We start from the raw sequence: 15,411 nt of genomic DNA on the forward strand, positions 1-15,411 counted from the left end.
AAATTGAACCACAGTAAACTCGAAAAACATTTCCCTGTTGATATGAATTGGATCCTATGCATTCATTTCTGAATCATATTTCCTTACCCAACATTTATGTTCCCCATTTAAAACTGAAATTTACTTCTGATGATAATTATATCCCTACAACAGTTATTGAAATTTTACCAAAATTAAAATCAGTAAAGTAACGTAATGGCTTTCTAATATAAACGAAAACCTAAAACCCGTAAAAGTAGTTTTTATGGTGAATAAATATTGTTAACTTGAATAAGTATATAACATAAAAAAAAATATAAAGGTGCAATTTGTTTAGATTCCTCAACCTTCTAAACTGCTGATAATTCTAGTCAGTGAGTTGTTGGTCTCTTTGAAAAAGTAACGATTCATACTAACATAACATCTATTTTATGACACAATAGTAATAAATATTTATACATTTAAAGTTATTGACCAAGAAGAAGAAAAAAAAAAGTATAGGAAATGCTCAGTTAATCTCTGCAGATGGTCCTTACAAGTCTGCAACCAATACTCTGAATCTGTTATAATGTATTCCTCTGCCAATTGATATCTTTCTGGTCAAATAAGAAAACATCTACTTTTAATTTTTTAAGTTTCACCAAACATATTTCCTTAATTTGACATTCGTAGATATGTGCTAATATGGAGTGTCTATGCATTTAATCAAAATATATAGTTCCACAATAAATCCATTTATATAAATAAGGAATTTATATTTTCTAGCAAAAGTTCAAAACGGAAGGTACAAATTGCATTATGGTGTAATGAATACAAAACTCTAACCAATCCCTACAAAATGATTTATAGCAGCCACTTCTGCAATAGATTATAGATGGTGGGTAATTAAATATTCTAAAATCAGTAAATGGTAGATTAATATGGCAACAAGTAGTCAAGACTCCATATGAAAATCGGACTTATTTTCTGTAGATATCACATGTCATTCACATGTATGGAGAGAGATATGGGGATTGGTGAGAGGACATTGAAGTGTGCGTGTGAGGCAAATTGGTGTGGTTAGAAGAGACGCAACAGTCAATTCAAATGTTCTTTAAAGCCTTTTTGGGCTTTATTTTAGTTCGGACTATTTCAGATATTTTAGTTTCATCCTAGTATTTCCGGTTAACAAACAACGTCAACAAGCATTTATTAAAATAAAATATGTAAATTTTAAGATTTTTCTTTTAGGTAGAAGCCCAAATCAATGTACTAGTCAATGGTTTTTTAAGTGAAATTTGGAATAGGTTTCTTCAAATTCACTTTTTCATCTCCCTAATACGTGAGATCAAACTAACCATTTTCAAAACCACATTGGTTTACATAGGTTTAAACCAAAATTTTGTCCGGCAAGCAATCGTACGTAGTAACAATATAATGTCTTGTTTGGGGCAACAAAGTTTAAAAGCAGTTGAACTGGAAAAAAAAAAAAGGGAAGATGTTTACGGATGTTTAACAACTTTTCATCTCTCCACTTTTTCAAACACAACTCACACTGCTCACAACGTAGGAAACGTGTTCCCTGTCATCTACTCTTTTTCTGTCCTACCATGTTTTTTGTTTATTTCTTTCATCTCTATACGTTTTCACATTTATAGGGTTTTTTTTTCAAAAAAAATAACAAAGTTTTCAGCCAGGATTATTGTGAATTTGTTTATAGATTTGAGACAATATTTTATATATACTAATTTAGTTATATATAATGCATAAATACAAATATATATATCAGATTTCAAATCAGTCCGTGACAGTCCATGAACCTTTTAACAGTTGTATAACAGCATTTTGTCAGAAAATAAGGTCACAACATATCTACATATACACGCACATAGCCTAGAGCCATACGTAATAATATCACACAAATATCAATTATGCTATACAAAGTCACATTTAATATTGCATCTCTCCTCCAATGAAGATGTAGATGGCGCATACTGACGTGGCGTCTCTCTCCATAACACCTTGCTTCCCGTCTTCTTCGTCCTCACCTCATCACTAACCAACAACAACATTGTATCATGTCGGAAGATCATCTCCGTTTGATGGATCAGATCTCTTCATCTGACCACTTCTCTTTAAACATCAACAACGATCAACATCTCCATCGCTACCCCACAAGTCATAGAGAAGAAGAGATTAGGAACTCTTACCTAAGTGATTACAGTAACTGCAGCAAGAAAGACACAGCAGACTATGTAGCACTGGACACTCGTCAAAAACTTCGGTGTCGAGAGGACACTGGAGACCCGCTGAAGATGCTAAACTCAAAGAACTAGTCGCCGTCTATGGCCCACAAAACTGGAACCTCATAGCTGAAAAGCTCCAAGGAAGATCCGGTACGTATATATATATATTCTATCCCTTAGTTCTAAGCTTTTTCAAGATTCGGGTTCTTGATATTTTGGGTTTTAATGTTGAGCAGGGAAAAGCTGTAGGCTTCGATGGTTTAACCAACTAGATCCGAGGATAAACAGAAGAGCCTTCACAGAGGAAGAAGAAGAGAGGCTATTGCAAGCTCATAAGCTTTATGGTAACAAGTGGGCGATGATAGCGAGGCTTTTCCCTGGGAGGACTGATAACTCTGTGAAGAACCATTGGCATGTCATAATGGCTCGCAAGTTTAGAGAACAGTCTTCTACTTACCGTAGGAGGAAGACGGTGCTTCCTCTTAAGCCACTCAGTAAACCTAATCCTCACTTTTTTAATGATTTTGACCCTACTAGGTTAGCTTTGACCCACCTTGTTACCAATGATCAGAAGCAGCTTATGTTGCCCATTCCTTGCTTCCCAGGTTTTGAGTTTGTGTTCTCTTTCCTTTCGGTTTACAAATCTCATATCCATACTTGCATCTTTTAATTTAAACTTCTTCCATTTTTGTACCCCTTAGGTTATGATAATGGAAACGAGAGTCCATTAATGGTGGATATGTTCGAAAACGAAATGATGGTCGGGGATTACATTGCATGGACACAAGAGGCTACTAGATTCGATTTTTCACACCAGACCGGGAAGAGTGATCAGATGTTTGACAGAACGTCGACTGAGGAGAAGAAACCACCATTTTTCGATTTTCTTGGGTTGGGGACGGCGTCGTGATCTCATCATCATGATGAACAAGACTAGCTTCAGTTAGTTAGCAACAATTATGAAATGATTTGAGTCATTGCCGATGTAGTTTTGTTGCGTTAATAATAAATTTGTAGTTCAAATGTTGTTGTCCGTAGTCACATGCAACATTCCTAACGCGTATTAGTACGTACGTACATATATATATACCACTCGTTGGTAAAATATATATTAGTGTTTTTCATTACAGTACATGCCAAATTATTGCACCTTCAAAACCAAACTTGATTTGAAGTATATAAAACATATGTGTACCACTTTATAGTTCTAACTAACTCTTATCTTATATGAAAATGTCAGATTCCGTCATTAATGGTCCAAAAACTGTGTGGAGTGAGAGTAACAACAACATGCTTCGTATATGAAGAGGAAGGTGACATATGGTATAGCAGGGACGATGATGTGGAAATAAGAAACGACAACAAAGAAAGAGATAGAGAAGTCAAATAAAAGAGAATAATGTACTATTCTATTTATTTGGAGTATGCAGAAGTTAATGATAACATGCGATATTGATGAGGTAGCAAGATTCAGGCACAGATTCTGCAACAGAAAGTCCAAACATCCACTCTTTAAATTATTCTCACACCCATATTACATTTCATTGCTCCTTACTTATGCGTCTCATCGACCTCATGTCACCCACATGGCCCCTTCTTCTCTTTTTCTCCTAACTAGTATTATTTTTTTTTGTAATAATGATTTTCATTTATTTCATGATACGTACGATTTGTATACCTAGCTAGTCAGCTTAACATTTTTATATGATTAAATAGAAATAATCGATCGTGTTAAATTTGGATATAAGTATTACGTTCTCTTTACACTAAATCACTTGTTGTTTTCTTCGTTTACAACATTAGAAAAAAATATCTGATTAGTGCATCACAGAATTTTGTAACATTTTTTTGCGATATGTCACTAGTTTTTATCAAACATTAAGGAAATATGTAAACCAAGAAGAGAAGAAAACGGTAAGCATTTCTAGCTAGTGTACTGGACCATATAGGAAGGCTTACGTTTGAATACCTCTGATTGAAATTAGACCATTTTAGATCACTTCAATTTATTGCTCTTCTAGGCCTAGGCCAATAGGGCCATGCTCAAGCCCAATCTCAGCTCTGTTTGGAAGTGTGATGATTTTCTCGATCGAGAACATATAACATTATCATATGTCGATGGCTGATGGAAGTTGGAGAGTACTACTACCATTTGTAGTTCCATGTGAATATTTCTTTTGATTGTAAATTTTTTAGATTTCGTTAAAATGAGGAATGGAACCAATAACGAAATATATTGGTTGATAAAATCGAAACGTTGAAAGCAGATGCGTGAAAGAATATCAAACCAAAAGGGAAACCAATAAAGAACAACATTCATGTTAATTCATTAGGTGAAGCAATAATTAAATATTGATGACTTTAACTTTTTTTTTTTTTTTTTTCAGAAAGAAAACACTTTTTTCTGTTCGTTTCCTTAAAAAAGCTGAACTACTTTACGAACTTAGACGTATCGGTCTCTACGTAGTATGGATGGTCCAGGTGAAAGCTGAGAGATGGGAGACCTCCTACGAATTCTACCTAACTTTATTCCTCCTTTCTTGACATTCTAAGTACTACTCCCTCCGTTTCATAATATAGGATATTTTAGAGGTTTTTGCTTGTTTCATAATATAAGATGTTTTAAATTTTTGAGGCAACTTTTAGACTACTTTTCTATTTTCTTATTATTTATTTTATGCAGTCTTATTTTTGATTGGTTCAACTTTTTAAAAGTAAACATTTCTTATTATGCTTGCTTTGGCTAAAACATCTTATATTTTGAAACGGAGGGAGTATTATTTAATAACTTTAGTCATACGATAATGTTTCCGGTTAATCATTTGTAAACATCTGCAAGCGACTTATCGTCGATGTTAAATTAGCTCATTCCTTATCGTCGATGTTCGAATTCGTGATCTTTAAAATTATTCTTTCTTGTTGGATAAACTTTGAACCTTAAGGCCCAAGTTATTCTTACAAAGGACTGTTAAGAATAAGAAAGAAGATAAGCTCAAGAAATATTTAGGAGTAATCTAAATATTGGTGTTTTCCTAATAGGTTTAGGATTTATGTTTTGATATAAAAGGCTATGTTGAGTTGTGACATGAGCCATGAATTAAGAGAAAGCTTTGAGAGTGTTTAGTTTTGAGAGGATATTTTCTAAACACATTAATAAAGAGAGTAATTCTTTATACAAAGTTCTTGTCTTAAATCTTTTATTTGGTATCAGAGCAAGGTGTTTTGATCAATCCAAAGGATCGGATTTGATTTAAAACCATGAGCGAAGTAGCTACAACAACTCGTCCGAAGGATATGGAGAAGACAGTCTCAATCCAATGTCCTCAGCTCACCTCCACAAACTATACGGTTTGGTCGATGAAGATGAAGGTGATTTTGAGAATACAGAAAGTTTGGGAGACTATAGAACCTGGCTCAACCGATGATGAAAAGAATGATGTTGCGATTGCATTGTTATTTCAGTCGATCCCAGAATCTCTAATACTACAGGTTGGTGATTTGGCTTCACCAAAAGATATCTGGAATTCGATAAAGTCAAGGAATATGGGGGCTGACCGTGTCAAGGAGCCATGTTTGCAGACTCTAATGTCTGATTTCGAGAAGCTTAAGATGGGAGAATCAGACAAGGTTGATAGCTTTGCAGGAAAGTTATTTGAAATCGCGACACAAGCTACATCATTTGGACAGCCGATCGATGAACCGAGGATGGTAAAGAAGATATTAAACAGTGTGCCAAGGAACAAGTTCATTCATCTTGTTGCCTCTCTGGAACAAGTATTAAATCTCAATACTACTAGCTTCCAGGAGATAGTTGGAAGACTCAAAGCTTTTGAGGAGAGAATACAAGGAGAAGATAAACAAGATGATACACAAGGAAAGCTGTTGTTTTCAGGTTCTGATTATCAAACACAATCAAACTATAATCAGAACTTTAATAACTTCAGAGGCAGAGGTCGCGGTCGCGGTGGCAGAGGCAACAGAGGTCGCGGCAGAGGTCGAGGCAGAGGAAGGTACAATGGACAAGAACGAACTGAGTATAACACAAACCAGAATCAAACTCAAGAAAAGAAAGAGAAGACAATAACCTGTTTTAGATGTGACAAGGTTGGTCACTACGCATCCTCTTGTCCTGAGAAGTTTCAAAAGGCGCAGGAAGCTAACAAGGTAGAAACAGAGGAAACAGAGAAGGCAGATCAAACTTTGTATATGCATGAGGTTGTATTTTTAAATGAAGACAAACTTATCCCGAAGAACTACAGCAGAGAAGATGGCATGTGGTACTTTGATAACGGGGCAAGCAATCATATGACAGGACAAGAATCTTATTTTTCTGAGCTTAATAGAAACATAAGAGGGCAAGTGAAGTTCGGAGATGGCTCATGCGTAAACATTGTTGGGAAAGGTTCGATCCTATTTGAAAGCAAGAGTGGAGAACAGATTCTAGTATCTGATATTTATTATATCCCTGACCTCAAGAGTAGTATACTAAGCCTCGGACAGGCAACAGAGATAGGCTGTGATGTCCGTATGAGACAAGACTACCTTACGGTTCACGATCCAAGCGAGAGACTCTTGGTGCGAGTCATGCGTTCTGCAAATCGTCTCTATAAGATTAATCTCAAGATAGGGAGACCAATCTCCTTGCTATCTCGTCTCGATGACAACACCTGGAAGTGGCATGCTAGATTGGGACACATCAGTTTCAAAACGATCAAGACAATGTTTCTACAGAATATGGTTCATGGTTTATCGGATGTTAGAGATGAAAAAGTACTATGTCAGTCTTGTTTAGTTGGCAAGCAGACTCGACATGCCTTCCCTAAAGCTACCCAGTTTCGAGCCTCTAAACCACTTGAACTACTACATGCGGACCTGTGTGGTCCCATAACTCCTGCAACACTCGCAAATAACAGGTACATATTTGTGATTATCGATGACTACTCAAGGTACATGTGGTCCATTTTGATAAAGGAGAAGAGTGAAGCTTTTGGAAGCTTCAAAGGTTTCAAGAATGTAGTAGAAAAAGATCTTGGAAGGGATATCAAGACTCTAAGAACAGATAGGGGGGAGAATTTACATCTGGGGAATTCAATCAGTTTTGTGAAACTGCTGGGATCACAAGGCATTTAACAGCTCCTTACACCCCTCAACAGAATGGTGTGGTAGAGAGGAGGAACAGAACCCTAATGGAGATAACCATGAGTCTCCTTAAAGGTATGGAAGTGCCAAATTATCTTTGGGGAGAAGGAGTTCGACATGCTACTTATTTAATAAACAGGGTGCCTACCAAAGCACTTAACAACATGACACCTTACGAGAGTCTGCGAGGGAGGAAGCCAAATATTGAGCATTTAAGGGTGTTTGGCTGTATTGCGTATGCAAAGGTTGATAATACGCTCCTCAAGAAACTTGATGATAGGTCAAAGCCTCTGTTACATCTTGGAATTGAGCCTGGATCGAAGGCTTATAGATTATTTGATCCTTCTACTCGAAGAATTACTGTTAGCCGAGATGTGGTGTTCAGTGAGAAAGACAAATGGTCGTGGAGTTCGGCTAGAGATAGTGAAAACAGAGAACCTGGCATGTTTCACATGCGATGGGGAGAAGTCGAAGATGTTGGAGAAGGACCAGTTGTAACAGAGAACAATGCAGAGGATGCAGAGGGTGATATAACAGAGAATGTTACACCACAAGAAAATGCAGACGATCATGAGGAAGATGTTACACAAGAAATTCAGCCTTTAAGAAGGACTACTCGACAGACAAGTAAGCCAAAGAGGTTTGAAGACTATGTTATGTTAGCAACAATCGAGAGTGAGACACTTCTGTTCCTAATTAACAACGAACCAAGGTATTACAAGGAAGCTAAGGATCAACAAGTCTGGAGAGTTGCGTGCAGAGAGGAAATAGAGTCCATAAACAAAAACAACACATGGAAGCTTGTTGATAGACCAAGAGGAGTGAAGGTAATTGGTCTTAAGTGGGTATTTAAAATTAAAAGGAATGTTGATGGCTCCATAAGTAAGCACAAAGCCAGGCTTGTGGCAAAAGGATATGTGCAAGAAAGTGGTGTAGATTTTGGTGAAGCATTCGCTCCAGTAGCACGCTTAGAAACCATACGACTCTTGATTGCTTTGGCTGCGACAGATGGATGGAAAATCCATCATTTAGATGTGAAGACAGCCTTCTTACACAGTGAGTTAAAAGAAGATGTGTATGTAGAACAGCCTGAAGGTTTTGAGATCAAAGGAGAAGAGCACAGAGTTTATAAACTATCAAAAGCTTTGTATGGATTGAGACAGGCTCCGAGAGCTCGGAATACAAAGCTTGATCAGATCTTGAAAGAGATGGGTTTTAAGAGATGTGTTAAGGAAGCTTCTGTGTATCGTAGAACAAAAGACAAAGAGCTGCTCTTGGTTGCAGTCTATGTCGATGATTTATTGGTTACAGGAAATAAACTCACAGCCATAATCGAGTTTAAGAAAGGTATGTCTGCAAAGTTCGAGATGACAGACCTTGGCAAACTCACATATTATCTCGGTATTGAAGTGAAGCAAGAGATAGATGGGATCACAATCAAGCAAGATGGATATGCAAAAAGGATATTAGTTGAGGCTGGACTAGCAAGCTGCAATTCGACTTTGATACCAATGGAGTTCGGATTGCAGGTGTCGAAAGCACTCGATGAAGCTGAAATTGATTCCACTCGTTATAGGAGATTTGTTGGCTGTTTAAGGTATCTGGTACATACTCGCCCCGACCTTGCGTTTGCTGTTGGAATTATTAGCAGGTATATGCAGAGTCCACGCAAATCGCATGGAGAGGTCATGAAACAAATCTTGCGTTATTTGAAAGGAACAGCTTCATACGGACTGAAGTACAATCGAGGAGGATCAAAGGAGCTTGTAGGTTTCAGTGACAGTAGTCACAACGTTGATCAGGATGATGGGAGGAGCACAACCGGTCATGTGTTCTTCTTTGGAAGCACCCCCGTCACATGGTGTTCGCAGAAACAGGACACTATTGCGATGTCATCATGTGAAGCCGAGTTTATGGCTGCAACAGAGGGAGCTAAGCAAGCAATTTGGCTTCAGGATCTCTTAAGTGAAGTTACAGGTTGGAGAAGCAAGCAGATCATGATGTATGTTGACAACAAAGCTGCTATTGCTCTAGCAAGGAATCCTGTATTTCACGGTAAGAGCAAACACATTCACAAGAGATTTCACTTCATTCGTGAATGTGTTGAGAGGGAGCTCATCTATGTTGATCACATTCCTGGAGCTGATCAGAAGGCAGATATTTTGACAAAGGCTTTGGCAAGAATTCAGTTCATTGAAATGAGAAGGTTGCTAGGAGTTCAAGATGTTGCAGAAGAAGATTCAAAGCTTAAGAGGGAGATTGTTGGATAAGCTTTGAACCTTAAGGCCCAAGTTATTCTTACAAAGGACTGTTAAGAATAAGAAAGAAGATAAGCTCAAGAAATATTTAGGAGTAATCTAAATATTGGTGTTTTCCTAATAGGTTTAAGATTTATGTTTTGATATAAAAGGCTATGTTGAGTTGTGACATGAACCATGAATTAAGAGAGAGCTTTGAGAGTGTTTAGTTTTGAGAGGATATTTTCTAAACACATTAATAAAGAGAGTAATTCTTTATACAAAGTTCTTGTCTTAAATCTTTTATTTCTTTCTTCATTGGCAAAAAAAAAAAGTTATTCTTTCTTTATTGGTGGCCAACTAGTATATCAATTGAGCTACCAATGTTAAGTAAGGTTTAATATTTGCTTCTTTTTTTTCTAGACAAACTAATATATTTGCTTGATAAGAACAATTCTTTCTTCTATTATTTCTTTCTCCACTCGAGCACCTCAAAACGTTTGTGTCCCCTCGGTTGCCATTATTGTTAAAGAAAGAGGACTCACCAACCACTTAGAACAGACTTCCGGTTTGGGGAAAGAGCATGCGAAGTCATCGTGCTTATAATTCTTCAAACGTTAATGGTTTCTAAGCTTTTTTGGGCCTTACTGTTCAGCCAAGTGAAAACAATCTAAAAGTATGCGCCTTAATCTTCACCTAATAAATATGTAATTCTCTTGTAGAAGTAAGATACAAAATCCAATAATTATTTTAGTTTTTTTGGTTTTTCCCAAACCATATATGAGCTCAATTCATGTATTAAATGAATTTGGGTTGCCCCTTAAATATGTGACATGCATGATGCATTTAACCAAATCAAGAACAACTTCTATGAAATGATTAGACAATTGAACCATTTTAATTGTTGATAAGATTTAAGATATAAAGAGAATAAGGCATCCATAATATTTTTTTTAAAAGCAATATAATAAATAAAAATAACCAAAATGAGTAGTAGTATAAAAGATTAGTGAAGATGCAAAAGAAAGGAAAAGGACATTACAAAAGAAGGAATATTTATTTCAAGCCAGAAAAAGAGACTTTTATGCTCTTCTTTTTTAGCTTTTTTTCAGTGCCAGTAGTTGGATTCTTTCTTTAATCCGAAAATGAAAGTGAAAGATGCTCTGCTTTCTCTCTTTCTCTTTGGGTTTTCATATTCCACTTTTCTCATCACTTATCTCAAATTAGTTTGACCCATTTACACTAAATACCAAAAACGTACAAGCTGAAACATCATGCTCTTCTGACATGCATTTACCAGAGAGGACAATTTGGACTTGAGAATATTTATCTCTTGGGATCATGGGCAAAAAAGTAATTGTAAGTTCAGATAGATCACGTAGATATTAATCTAAAAGGTTTATATATGTTGCAACTTCATAACACAATGGAGAGAAATATCTACAACTCCAAAAATATTTCTCTTTGTGATACAACAGTACTATATCTACTCTTAGTACGAAACAACAAAATATCTACACAGCGTTTCCTTCTTCCACAAGGTAACAATCAGCTAAACTCAACTCTCTCAGTTCATGAATATATATGACTATAGATTATTGTTGCATGCTCTCCCTAAAGTTCATAACTCTAGACATCGCTGCAGGGTTTGCTTGTAGACTGTAAGAAGGTTCAGCGACGACAAAGCTTCTTGTGTTGCTGTTACCCTTTGTGTCAAATCCATTGAACAAACTGAACCCTTGCGTTTTTTTCTCGGGTTTTGTTGGTAACTTAGACCACACCGCGCTCTTAGTAGCTTCACTATTCATTCTAAGTGATTCTGAAGCCAATCTTGCTCTTGTAGTAGAAGTTGTTGTAGTATTATTGATCCCTCCGTCAGTTTGATGATCCCTTGACCGTTTTCCTAAACATGGTGAAGTCTCTGAGGTAGGACATATGGGAACCGTACAGCCCCAATAGAAAGGGATAGGGTAGAAATTAGCATTAGGACCCGTTGGACTCCATTGGTAAGGCCAAGGAGAAGTATTATTAGGTGACATTACTTGAGGAGGAAGAAACCCTTGGTAGTGTTTGTGTTCTTGAAAAACTGAATCAGCATTTATCTTTGTTGTATCTCCTGACTGATGCTTACCCGTCTCTGTAACCGAAGATTCCGAAGAACCGAAACTAAGGATCGTTCCCGAGTGATTGTTATCACAATCCTCAGAAGTGACTTGCAAGTAATGGTTTGAAGAAGGCCATCCTTTGTTCTTGCGACGACCTGAGCCGACGGGAACGCTCCTCATGGATCCACCAGCTGTCCAATACCTCTGACAGTTCCTACAGAAGTAACGTGGCTGGTTCACGTTGTAGTTGTTGTAGTAACAGAATTTGGTGTTTGCGCTTTCGCATCTCGGACATGGAAGAAGCTTGTCCGGTTTCTTGAGTGCCGTTGATTTCTCTCTTGATGTAGTACTTGTTGTTGTTGTCGTGATCTCGCTCTGTTGATCACAGTTGGTCTTAGAGCTTCTTGGTGATGATGAGATCTCAGATACTGCTTTTAACGGTTTGTTTAGATCGGATAGTATGTAAGGATCTTTGAATCTGTTATTCTCTTTCTCATTTTTATCAGCCGCAACCTGAAATTGTTTTGTAGGATTTGGATTAGAAATAGCAAAAGAGCCATTTTACGGATATAAATAGTCTAGCAAATAACCAATATTTAGTGTTTTTAGTAATAATAGCTAAAGAAAGATGTTGAATCTGGTATCTAGTGTTCATAATTCAACTAAAAAATCAGAATTTTGAAATCGTGCTTTCTTAACTATGCAATATTTTTTAAAAAAAAGTGGAAACAAAATGAAACTCATAAGAAAGAGCATAAAACAGAGAGATGAACAAGAAAGTCTCAAAAAAATTATGGCAACACTCAAATCCCAAAGAACAAAAAATAAAAAAAAAACAAAAAAAAAAACAGATCGAGATCGACCAATTACTAGATTCCATCAATTCAGAAATGGGTCTCCCTCAGAATCTAAAATAAAATTGACCCACCAACCATAGAATATATCAAGAAGTTCGTTGATAGATTAACCAACACAACATAAGGGAAAAAAGAAAAAAAAAAAAAGGATTCTCATGACATACCTTGTTTGGTCCAATCGTTGGAGAACAAGAAGACGACGAAGAAGAAGAAGAACCCTCCTTGCTTTGATCGGAAGAAACATCGTGAAAAGGGGACACCGACGACGGATCACAATGATTCACAGCCAGGAAAGATGTGATTCTCCTCCCAAACAATTTGATCTCCGTATCTCTAGGTTTAGACATAACTATAAATTATGATGAAACTTCTAGGTAAGTATATGAAGGTTTAAATCGTTTTTTCTTTCTTTCTTTAAAGATCGGAGCATGGAGAGAAAACAAGGGGCTTGGGGTTGGGTATTAATGACGATAAAGAAGAAGAAGATAGATAGAGAGAAAGAGAAAATTACAAGTCAGCGTAGAGAGAAAGAGAGAGAGAGACTTGTGAAAATGTGAGAGCCACATGTTTTATTAAGGAAGTGGGCATTTTGAGATCTTTTTCACGCTCTTTTTGATTCCCTCTTCTAGTGGCGTTCTAAAAGATTTTCTCACCTTTCTCTTTGTTGCCACATCGGATATATTATTAGGGAAAAGGAATATTTAGAGAAGAAAAGAAAAACACTTGGTTCGTAGTGTCCTCTGGTTTATTACAAAAAGCATTTTTATAAGAATAAAAATATTAGTATTATCTTACTGCTTGTTCAAAATTGTGTTAACGTAACGTACCCAAAACGGATGATACAAAAAAAGTCAGATGTACGTAACATGAAAGTCATACTAATAAACAAAAACATTATGAGGAAAAGAAGGGTTTTCAAGTTCTGTTCATATTACCAATCGAAACTTCTTATTACATTACTTTCGTTGACGTATGTATTTTATGTCTTAACATAAAATCTTTCAGCGGTTGAAAGATTTAACATGTCTTAACAAGTGTTCAAATTTCTCTGGTTGCAATTTTTTAATCATGGTAAAAGTTAGCATAATCGGGTGTTAATACAGAATTAGGTATCTCTCTCTCTCTCTCTCTCGCTCGACAGAAATAGGTAACAAAATACATATCTTACAAGTTACAACAAGTAATCCGACAAGGCATAAACTGTCAATGCCAGGTTGTGTAACCACGTGGCACATGACCCGCTTCGTCTCCGAAACATCCTACATAAAAAGCCCACGTCAGCTGTAATAAAAGCACGTGTGGATTGGTCCATCAGGACTCTTTAAAAAGTTCATCTGCCAGAATCTAGCTGTTCGTCAAGCATGTGACCAATGCGTATCCGACACGTGGATTAAAGGAACATATTTATATTCTCTTGTAGGGGTTATTCATAGTATATAGTAGCGTGAGCGTATCCAAATCCAAACATAGCTTAGCTAGCATCGTTCGTTGTGTTCTTTACGTTAATGGGAAAGAAAGTAATCAAAAAGAATTAGAAAAAAAAAGTTTGTGGTTGTAAGAGGAGGCTATGTTCTGGTAGTGTCTGACACGTGGCATTTCCAGGTATGAGATAAGGCTGGACCATATCTTTTTCTCTTATCCCATTAAGTCTTTTCCGATCGTGTTTTTTTTTTTCTTTTCTCTTTTTCTTATTATAACATTTGTTTTCGTATTTTGCAATTATAATCCTACTTACTACTTACTGTCCACTACATTCGCATAGTTGCTCTGACTAAGGTTGACATAATGAAAGCCTATAATCATTTTATGAATGCCAAGGTTCAAAGTTCCTATTGTGAAAAAAGAGTATGTAGTACTATGTACTATACCACTTTATTTTTAAACATTAAATGATATTTTAGAAACTATAAAACCTATGACGTCTGAGTGACGAAAATATTTTGGAAATTATCATATACTACATACTTCATTATCATATAACTATCATAATTATATTTTGGAAGTCAGGAAGTGCATGTAGTAAATATTTTGGAAGTGTAATCGATTGCATATAGTAAATGAGTATAATCTTTAAATTTCTATTAATTGTTTGCTAAAACCGTGTTCTGACAATTACAAACGAGGAATTGTGGACTCTAAAACCTTTTTAAACTAATGAGATAAAATTTGGGCATTAACGATCTAGTTCATAGGCCCGTAACACTTGATATTCGATAGTATTTTTGTTATTGATCATATAGGCCCATTAAAGGGTGTACAGCTAAACGCCAGCGTCTACAAAGGAATCCTCTTTTTAATTATTTGACTGCCTCAAGTAATCCTACTACGATCACACCACGGAGATCAATCTAAAATTTTTGAAAAGTATTTGAGCGAGTTTTATAAGTCCTAATCAATATAATTTTTTTCGGTTGGATGATAAGTTAATGACATATTTGTTTATGTAAAACTCTGCCATAAAGTATAATATATATTTTTAAAAGCTCTAAAATGAATTTTGTTGTAAATGGAAAATTTATTATGACCTACATAACATGTCAATAAATCTCAAAGCAATACATTATTATTTCCAAGTATTATTGACCTAAACTTTTATTGAATTACTACTGCCTTCAAGTGACACATGAATGATGTCACGTTTGTTCAACAATGGATTTACAGATTTTAAAATGTTTTAATTTTAATTTTAAGATGTTCTTTTTTGCGCATATGGATCTGTGCAATACAAGCACATTCGATTAATTGGGTCCCTTAAAGCTAAAAAAGAGAATAATAATCGATGAAGCATCTCTCTTTCAGACTGCTTTCGATCCATTTTCAACATTATTCAAGAATCTCCTTTTGTTTTCTTCTTTTTTTTTTTTTTTTT

General features: G+C 36.0%; 1 protein-coding gene and 1 pseudogene across 1 annotated transcript; one reads left to right on the forward strand and one right to left on the reverse strand.

The window, feature by feature from the left end:
- Positions 1,890-3,288, forward strand: LOC104788020 (annotated as a pseudogene).
- On the reverse strand, positions 10,966-13,114 carry LOC104788021 (cyclic dof factor 5-like). Its single transcript, XM_010513699.2, has 2 exons — positions 12,707-13,114; positions 10,966-12,198 (listed from the first exon to the last, which is right to left on the reverse strand). Exons 1-2 carry the CDS (start codon positions 12,887-12,889, stop codon positions 11,176-11,178), a joined length of 1,206 nt encoding a protein of 401 aa, XP_010512001.1. The 5' UTR covers positions 12,890-13,114; the 3' UTR covers positions 10,966-11,175.

The sequence above is a fragment of the Camelina sativa genome, chromosome 5 (genome assembly GCF_000633955.1).
Source record: "Camelina sativa cultivar DH55 chromosome 5, Cs, whole genome shotgun sequence".
In the NCBI taxonomy this organism is placed as follows: domain Eukaryota; kingdom Viridiplantae; phylum Streptophyta; class Magnoliopsida; order Brassicales; family Brassicaceae; genus Camelina; species Camelina sativa.